Here is a 9,244-nt window from a genome sequence, read left to right as displayed (position 1 = left end):
TACCCCAAATTCCCTTTTTACCCCCTCCCAGTCCCTCCCAGTCTCTCCCAGTCCATCCCAGTCCCTCCCAGTTTATCCCAATCCCCTCCCAGTCCCTGCAAGTCCATACCAATGCCCCCCAGTCCCTCCCAGTCCATTCCCAGTCCCTCCCAGTCCCTCCCAGTCTCACCAGTTCCTCTCGGTCAGCAGGCTGTGCGATAACTGGGAGCGAGCGGCCGCCAGGACCCTCCCCCTGAGCCGGGCCAGGAGCCCCCCGAGCCCCCCCCGACCCCGGAATGGGGGCAGGGCAGGGAACAGCGCCCCTCCCCCACCTGTGGGAACACTGGTTTTACTGGTTTGTACTGGTTTGTACTGGTTTTTAATCATTATAATGGTTTATACTGGGTTATACTGGTTTATACTGGGGCTGGCTCATCCCCTCCCCCTCCCAACCCTGGAGTGGGGGGCAGGGCAGGGAACAGCACCCCTCCCCCACCTGTGGGAGCGCACAGCTTACTGGTTTATACTGGTTTGTACTGGTTATAATGGTTTTTAATGGTTATAATGGGTTATACTGGTTTATACTGGTTTATAATGGTTTATACTGGGGTTGGCTCATCCCCCCCCCCCCCTCCCGACCCTGGAATGGGGGCAGGGCAGGGAACAGCGCCCCTCCCCCACCTGTGGGAGTTTATACTGGTTTATACTGGTCTGTACTGGTTTATACTGGTTTGTACTGGTTTGTACTGGTTTATACTGGGGCTGGCTCATCCCCTCCCCCCTCCCAGCCTCGGAGTGGGGGCAGGGCAGGGAACAGCGCCCCTCCTGCACCTATGGGGGTTTATACTGGTTTATACTGGTTTATACTGGTCTATACTGGTTTGTACTGGTTTATACTGGTTTATACTGGTCTGACCTCGGGGCAGGGCGTCCTCGGGCTCCTCCTCCAGGGGGGGCAGCAGGAACAGATTGACCTCGGGCTCGGGGGGGGCTGGGGGGGCGCCGGGGGGGGAGGGGAGCAGCTCCCGCATGGACAGCGAGCCTGGGGTGGGGAAAATGGCCCAAAATCAGCCAAAATCGACCCAAAATTCACCCCAAAATCTGCCCAAAATGAACCCAAAATCTGCTCAAAATCAGCCCAAAATTCACCAAAAATTGCCCCAAATTCAACTCAAATTCACCCAAAATCAGCCCAAAACTCACCCCGAATTACCTCAAAATCTGCTCAAAATCAGCCCAAAATTCACCCCAAAATCAGCCCAAAATTCACCCAAAATTCACCCAAAATCAGCTCAAAATTCGCCCCAAAATCAGCTTAAAAATTCACCTAAAATCTGCTCAAAATCAGCCCAAAATTGACCCAAAATCCCCACAAAATTCACCCCAAAATCAGCCCAAAATTCACCCCAAAATCACCCCAAAATCCACCCAAAATTAGCACAAAATTCACCCAAAATTAGCCCAAAATTCACCAAAATTCACCTCAAAATCAGCCCAAAATTCACCCAAAAATTCACCAAAAATTATCCCAAAATTACCCCAAAATCCCCTCAAAATCCCACCTGGGACCCCTCAGGACCCCCTAAACCTCCCAAAAAGCCCCAAAATCGCCGGAATTTCCCCCAAACACCGGGTACTTGAGCCTCGCATCACCCAAAAATCCCCCAAAATTACCCCAAAATTACCCCAAAATCCCCTCAAAATCCCACCTGGGACCCCTCAGGACCCCTCAAACGCCCAAAAAGCCCCAAAATCGCCGGAATTTCCCCCAAAATCACCGCGGTACTTGAGGCGCGAGTGCGCCATCAGGCGGCCGAGCACGCGCTGCATCTGCCCCAGGCGGCGCGGGGAGAAACTCTCGGGGGGGGCGCGGGTCTGCACGAACACTGCGGGGAACGAGGGGTTAACTGCACACCTGGGCACACCTGGGCACAGGTACGGGGCAGCTGGGGGCACCTACAGGGGAGAAACTCTCGGGGGGGGCGCGGGTCTGCACGAACACTGCGGGGAACGAGGGGTTAACTGCACACCTGGGCACACCTGGGGGCACCTGGGACACACCTGGGGGCACCTGGGTACAGCTGGGGGCACCTGGGCACAGCTGGGACACAGCTGGGCACAGCTGGGCACACCTGGGTACAGGTACAGGGCACCTGGGCACACCTGGGGGCACCAGCCACCTGGGATACACCTGGGCACATTTGGGACACATCTAGGGGCACCTGGGCACACCTGGGGGCACCTGGGAACACCTGGAGGCTCCTACAGGGCACCTGGGATACACCTGGGCACACCTGGGGGCACCTGGGAACACCTGGAAGCACCTTCAGGGCACCTGGGATACACCTTGGCACACCTGGGCACACCTGGGGCACACTTGGGATACACCTGGACAAACCTGGGCACACCTGGAGGCACCTGGAGGCGTCTGGGCACATCTGGGTACACCTGGGCACACCTGGGTATACTCAGGCACATTTGGGACACATCTGAGGGCACCTGAGACCCACCTGGGGGCACCTGGGGGCACCTGAGACACACCTGGGGCACACCTGGGGGCACCTGGGCACAGCTGGGGGCACCTGGGGCACACCTGGGCACACCTGGGGGCACCTGGGGGTACCTGGGGCACACCTGGGGGCACCTGGGCACACCTGGGCACACCTGGGGCACACCTGGGCACAGCTGGGGGCACCTGGGGCACAGCTGGGACACACCTGGGCACACTTGGGCACACCTGGGGGCACCTGGGGGTACCTGGGGCACACCTGGGGGCACCTGGGGGTACCTGGGGCACACCTGGGCACACCTGGGGGACAGCTGGGGCACACCTGGGACACACCTGGGGGCACCTGGGCACACCTGGGGGCACCTTGGTCAGGTCTATAGGTTCAGGATCTATGGGTTAATTATCTATGGGTTAATTATCTATGGGTTAATTATCTATGGGTTAATTAGCTCCCTGTTAATTAACTCGATGTTAATTAACCCCAGGCCTCACCCAGGTGTGGCTCAGCCTCCACAGGACCACATTTGGGGGGGATTTTGGGGCGATTTCGGGGGATTTTGGGTCCGATTCTCTGAATTAACGATCTCTACGTTAATTATCAATATGTTAATGATCCCTAAGTTAATTAACCCGGTGTTAATTAACCCCAGGCCTCACCCAGGTGTGGCTCAAGGTTCACAGGATCAGATTTGGGGGGGATTTTGGGGCGATTTCGGGGGATTTTGGGTCCGAATCCATACATTATTGATCTCTAGCTTAATGATCTGTATGTTAATGACCTCCAGGTAATTAACCCGGTGTTAATTAGCCCCAGGCCTCACCCAGGTGTGGGTAATACTCCGAGGGCTCCTCGGGCCCGGCCCCGCTCGAGTCGTGGCTCGGCGACGGCGTCGGCGGCTTCACCATCTCGGCCGTCTGCAGGAACCTGGGGGGAGGGTGGGGGGCAATTACTGGGGGGTGGGGGGCAGTTGGGGGGGGCTGGGGGGCAGTTGGGGGGCAGATATGGGGGTGTTGGGGCAATTGGGGGGGCAGATATGGGGGGTTGGGGTGGGAATGGGGGGTTTGGGGCAGTTATGGGCCAGTTCTGGGGGGGTCTGGGGCAGTTATGGGGGGTCTGGGGCAGTTATGGGGGGTCTGGGGCAGTTATGGGGGGTTTGGGGTGGTTATGGGGGGATTTGGGGCAGTTATGGGGGGGGTTTGGGGCAATTGGGGGGGTGAGGACAATTGGGGGGGCAGATATGGGAGGTTTGGGGCAGTTTGGGTGACTTTGTGTCATTTTTTGATCATTTTTGGGTCATTATTGGGTCATTTTTTGGGTCACTTTCGTGTCGTTTCTAGGTCATTTTTTGGGTCACTTTCGTGTCGTTTCTGGGTCATTTTTTGGCTCGCTTTGTGTCCCTTTTGTGCCATTTTTAGGTCATTTTAGTGCCGTTTTAGTGCCATTTTTGTGTCATTTTTGGGCCATTTTTGTGTCATTTTTAGGTCATTTTTGCATCATTTTTTGGGTCAATTTTGTGCCATGTTTGTGCCATTTTAGGATCATTTTTAGGTCATTTTTGTGCCATTTCTGGGCCATTTTTGTGCCATTTTTGCGCCGTTTTTGGGTCGTTTTTGTGCCATTTTTGTGCCATTTTGTGTCACCTGTAGAGCCCCAGGTCGGTGAACCAATCCTGCACCAGCAGCACCACGTGACACACCGTGAACAGGAAGGCGGCGATCTGCAGGGACTGATTTGCATAAATTAGCATAAACCCTGCCTCATTAGCATAATTAGCCCCTCCCCAAGCCCCGCCCTCACCTGGGTCTCCACGTAGGCGTGGGGGAGGGCGAACTCAGGTGGGAGCTTCCGGTCGTTGTTGATCAGGTGATCCAGGTGGGCGGGGCTTAGGATGGGCTGGGGGCGTGGCCCGATCCATGAGGCCACGCCCACATCCCCATATATGGTAATGAGGGGGCGGGGAAATTGGGGTCTAAGGATGGGTTGGGGGTGTGGTGATCCAGGTGGGCGGGGCTTAGGATGGGCTGGGGGCGTGGCCCGATCCATGAAACCACGCCCACATCCCCATATATGGTAATGAGAGGGCGGGGAAAGGGGTTTAAGAATGGGTTGGGGGCGTGGCTATGGGGGGGGTCAATGAGGCCATGCCCACACATTGGTATGGTAATGAGGGGGCGGGGATTATGGTAATTAGCATAATTATTGTAACTAGGATAACTTATTAAGTTAAATTATTATTAATTGTTGTTATTGATTATCATTACATGTTATTAATTTCTATTATTAATGATTATTTATTTATATTAATAATTATTTTAGTTAAGGTAATTAAAATAAATACTGTAATTATCTATGATAATGAGAATAAACACAGTAATTACAATAAGTAATTATTAAAACTAGTAATTATGCTACTTAAATATAGTAATTAATAGTAACAAAAACTTAATTAAGCACAATTAAGAAGTTTTTTGTGTAATCAATGCTAATTATGAGCTAATTAAAGCCAATTACGTGCAATAAAAGCGCTTTTGGGCTAATTAATGCTATTAATCAAACAAGTAGAGCTTAATTAACTTCATTTGTTCAATTAATAAATAAATAAGCATTAATTAGCCCCAAACCCAATTAATAACATTAATTAACCCCAAAACCATCTTAATTACTTTCTAATTACCCAACTTCTCACCTAATGGCATTAATTAGCCGCAAGCCCAATTAATACCATTAATTAACCCAAAACCACCTTAATTACTTTCTAATTAACCAACTTTTCAGCTAATAATCAACATTTAGGACGTTATTAATGCCAATTAACGGTAATTAAAGGCGGGTACCGGCCAATGGCAGGCAGCGGGGGGGGGGGGGGCTGGATGCTGATGAGGGTTAATGAGGGTTAATTAGTGTTAATTAATTGATCACCTGGGTGTCGAGGAAGAGCACGCGCTCCTGGGTGACGAACAGGTCGATGCCCCCGGTCTGGGCCCCGCCCCTCTCGCGCAGCTCCGGCGGCTGCGGCCGGAACACGAAGGAGCTGGGGACCAGTAAAAACCAGTATAAACCAGTACGGACCAGTACAGACCAGTACAGACCAGTATGGACCAGTGTGAACCAGTATGGACCAGTGTGAACCAGTATGGACCAGTATAAACCAGTACGAACCAGTACAGACCAGTACAGACCAGTATAAACCAGTATAGACCACTATGGACCGGTATAGACCGGTATGGACCAGTACGGACCAGTATAAACCAGTATGGACCGGTACGGACCAGTATGGACCAGAATAAACCAGTACGGACCAGTATAAACCAGTATGGACCAGTACGGACCAGTATGGACCAGAATAAACCAGTACGGACCAGTATAAACCAGTATAAACCAGTACGGACCGGTATGGACCGGTATGGACCAGAATAAACCAGTATGGACCGGTATGGACCAGTAGAAACCAGTATGGACCAGTATGGACTGGTATGGACCACTATGGACCAGTATGGACCAATACGGACGGGTATAAACCAGTATAAACCAGTACGGGCCGGTATGGACCAGTACAGACCAGTATGGACCAGTATCAACCAGTATGGACCGGTATGGGCCAATATGGACCAGTATGGACCAGTACGGACCAGTAACCCATCCCAGTCCATCCCAGTTTGATCCCAGTCCCTCCCAGTCCATCCCAGTCCATCCCAGTCCCCCCAGTCCCCTCCCAGTCACTCCCAGTCCCCTCCCAGTCCCTCCCAGTCCCTCCCAGTCCCCTCCCAGTCCCTCCCAGTCCCCTCCCAGTCACTCCCAGTCCCCTCCCAGTCCCTCCCATTCCCTCCCAGTCCCTCCCAGTCCCTCCCAGTACCGCGGATCCTCCTCGGGCTGGTTCCCGGCCAGCAGTGACATCACCGTGGATTTCCCGGTGCCCTGCAGCCCCAGCGCTCCCACCACCAGCACGTCCGTCTGCTCCAGCAGGAACTGGGAGGGACTGGGAGTCACTGGGAGGGCCCTGGCCCCGCCCCCGGCCCCGCCCACCTCACTAAACCCCACCCCAACCACACCCACCCTGCTAAACCCCACCCCAACCATGCCTAGCCACGCCCCCAGCATGCTAAGCCCCGCCCCCAGCACTTCCGTCTGCTCCAGCAGGAACTGGGAGGGACTGGGAGTCACTGGGAGGGCCCTGGCCCCGCCCATGGCCACGCCCACCTCACTAAACCCCACCCCCAGGCCAAACTGGGACCTACTGGGAGTGACTGGGAGGTCCCAAACCCCGCCCACCCCTTTAAGCTCCACCCCCAGCTTAAAGCAGGATGCGGTGGGAGGTTTCTGGCCCCGCCCCCAGCCCCGCCCCCCGGCCGTGGCCCCGCCCACCTCGAGGGCGCTGTCGCACCAGTTCATCTGCTCGTCCACCAGTTTGATGCTGGTTTTCATCTTCTCGGGCGCCGCCAGCCGGGCCTGGGCCTGGGCGGCTGGGGGAGGGGCCAGGAGGGACACGCCCACTCTTAGGACACGCCCACATCCTCCACAACTCCTCCTCTATTTCCTAATTAGGGCTGTGGCCACGCCCACCCCATAAAACTCCGCCCATTTTAGCGCCTCATCGCCTTAAGAGGGCGAATTTGGTCACGCCCACAAGGTGGGGTCACGCCCACAATGGCCGCACCCATAATGGCCACGCCCACACGGCAAACCACACCCCTTTTCTGCACCCAATCGCTTTGAGCCGTATGCTTTAGCTCCGCCCACACACTGCGACCACACCCAGAATGGCCACACCCAACCATGGTCCTGCCCCCACACAAAGCCACGCCCATTTTTAATGTCCAATCTCCTTGAGCCCCATCTTTTAGCTCCGCCCACAATATGTGGGCACTCCTAGACCACGCCCAGTCCAAACCACGCCCATCTTCTTCATCCAATCCCCTCAAACCTTCCCATTTAGCCCCGCCCACTATGACCACACCCACCCATAATCACCCCCAGTTGACCACGCCCCCTCAAGCCCCACCCCTTCCTCACCCAACCCCCTCAATTTAGCCCCGCCCACTCAACAAACCCCACCCATTTTAGCTCCTCCCACACCCAACCTCGAACCACGCCCCTTTAAGCCCCGCCCACTCACGGTCCAGCGCGCGGGCGGGGCCAATCCCCGGCTGTGCAGTTGATAGACAGGCTGGGTGGGGCGTGGCCCCTCCCTCTCGGTGGGCGGAGCCTGCTGTGGCCCTTCCCCTGCTGTCGCCGAAGCCCCGCCCCCTCCACGCCCCTCCTCCCCCCGCGCTTTCATCAGCACGATGGGCGGGGCTGGCGCGGGAGGGGGCGGGGCTTGCGCTGGCCCCGCCTTGGGGGCGGCAGGAGGCGGCTGCTGCTGGGAGGGGATGGGAGATGACGTCATGGGGCGTGGCCACATGGAGTGGAAAAGGCCACTCCCACTTTTCCATGTAGCCACGCCCCCTTTGATGGTGGCCACGCCCCCCAGACTTACCCGCTCGGCCGGGGGCTTGGCCAGGATGATTGGCGTCTTCTGCAGGGGTCCGGATGGCTCCTCCCCCAGCTCCTGTGGGCGGGGCAGGGTTAGCGAGGCCACACCCACCATGCTCACAGACAGCCACGCCCACTAAGGTATTGCCCCACCCCCTGCCAGGCCTCTCATAGGTCACTATAGGGCTCTAGGCCACGCCCAGCATGTGCCACACCCATCAAAGCCACACCCCTTCAATCAGCCACGCCCCATGCAGCTGCTGTCAATCATCCACAAGCCACGCCCTCTCTCCCATTTGCTCCTCCTACCACAAGCCCCGCCCCACCACCACTCCCATCTCCATGCAACCGCTGTCAATCAATCCCAAACCCCGCCCCATTATCCACATAACCGCTGTCAATCAATCTCAAACCCCGCCCCACTCCTCACTCAAGTGCTGTCAATCAACTCCAAGCCCCGCCCAACTCTCCACACAACCACTGTCCATCAACCCCAAGCCCCGCTCAACTCCCTACACAACCGCTGTCAATCAATTCCAAACCCCGCCCCTCTCCCCCACACTGTCAATCAACCCCAACCCCCGCCCTACTCCCTACAGAATCACTGTCAATCAATTCCAAATCCCGCCCCTATCCACCACACTGTCAATCAACCCCAAACCCCGCCCTACTCCCCACAGAACCGCTGTCAATCATCCCCGAGCCCCGCCCACCCTCCTCTCTCCGCCTCCCTCCGTTTCCTTCTCTCGGTTCCAGCAGCGGCGCCGCGCGCCGGGGGCGGGGCTCTGCCCGGAGTCCGACATGGCGGCGGCGGCACCGGGGAGGGCCCTGGGGGTCCTGAGGGGTCCCGGAGGGTCCTGAGGGGGTCCCGGAGGGTCTTGAGGGGTCACGGAGGGTCTTGAGGGGTCACGGAGGGTCCTGAGGACGTTCGGAAGGTCCTAAGGGATCCCGGAGGGTCTTGAGGGGTCCCGGAGGGTCCTGTGGGGTCCCAGAAGGTCCTGTGGGGTTCCGGAGGGTCTTGAGGGGTCCCGGAGGGTCTTGAGGCGCTCCCGGAGGGTCTTGAGAGGTCCCGGAAGGTCCTGTGGGGTTCCGGAGGTCTTGAGGGGTCCGGAGGGTCTTGAGGGACCGGAGGGTCCTGTGGGGTCCCAGAAGGTCCTGTGGGGTTCCGGAGGATCTTGAGGGGTCCCGGAGGGTCTTGAGGGGCTCCCGGAGGGTCTTGAGGGGTCACGGAGGGTCCTGAGGAGGTCCCGGAAGGTCCTAAGGGGTCCCGGAGGGTCTTGAGGGGG

General features: G+C 56.8%; 1 protein-coding gene across 4 annotated transcripts; it reads right to left on the bottom strand.

The window, feature by feature from the left end:
- Window positions 1-126: 126 nt before the first annotated feature.
- Window positions 127-9,001, bottom strand: SMG9 (SMG9 nonsense mediated mRNA decay factor). Of its 4 annotated transcripts, XM_050984531.1 has the most exons (12): window positions 8,672-9,001; window positions 7,963-8,034; window positions 7,611-7,845; window positions 6,852-6,949; window positions 6,343-6,455; window positions 5,409-5,520; window positions 4,287-4,382; window positions 4,130-4,215; window positions 3,310-3,413; window positions 1,758-1,865; window positions 896-1,021; window positions 132-311 (listed from the first exon to the last, which is right to left on the bottom strand). In XM_050984531.1, the coding sequence occupies exons 1-12, from the start codon at window positions 8,759-8,761 to the stop codon at window positions 166-168; spliced, it is 1,386 nt and encodes a 461-aa protein (XP_050840488.1). In that variant the 5' UTR covers window positions 8,762-9,001; the 3' UTR covers window positions 132-165. The 4 variants fall into 4 exon arrangements, with proteins under 4 accessions (XP_050840486.1, XP_050840488.1, XP_050840485.1 ...); XM_050984528.1 differs by having other exon boundaries at window positions 133-311; window positions 6,852-7,842; XM_050984529.1 differs by lacking the exon at window positions 8,672-9,001 and having other exon boundaries at window positions 127-311; window positions 4,130-4,206; window positions 6,852-7,845; window positions 7,963-8,653.
- Window positions 9,002-9,244: the final 243 nt, after the last annotated feature.

The sequence above is a fragment of the Serinus canaria genome, chromosome 25 (assembly GCF_022539315.1).
Source record: "Serinus canaria isolate serCan28SL12 chromosome 25, serCan2020, whole genome shotgun sequence".
NCBI lineage: Eukaryota > Metazoa > Chordata > Aves > Passeriformes > Fringillidae > Serinus > Serinus canaria.
This window is presented reverse-complemented; position numbering and strand designations above follow the sequence as displayed.

Excerpts from the sequence above, each read along its gene's own strand:
- SMG9 (XM_050984531.1), bottom strand. The coding sequence starts at position 8,761 with ATGTCGGACTCCGGGCAGAGCCCCGCCCCCGGCGCGCGGCGCCGCTGC. Across the intron at positions 8,035-8,671 it reads AGGGAGGCGGAGAGAGGAGG|GAGCTGGGGGAGGAGCCATC; the intron begins GTGGGCGGGGCT and ends CCCCGCCCACAG. Across the intron at positions 5,521-6,342 it reads CAGCCCGAGGAGGATCCGCG|CTCCTTCGTGTTCCGGCCGC; the intron begins GTACTGGGAGGG and ends ACTGGTCCCCAG.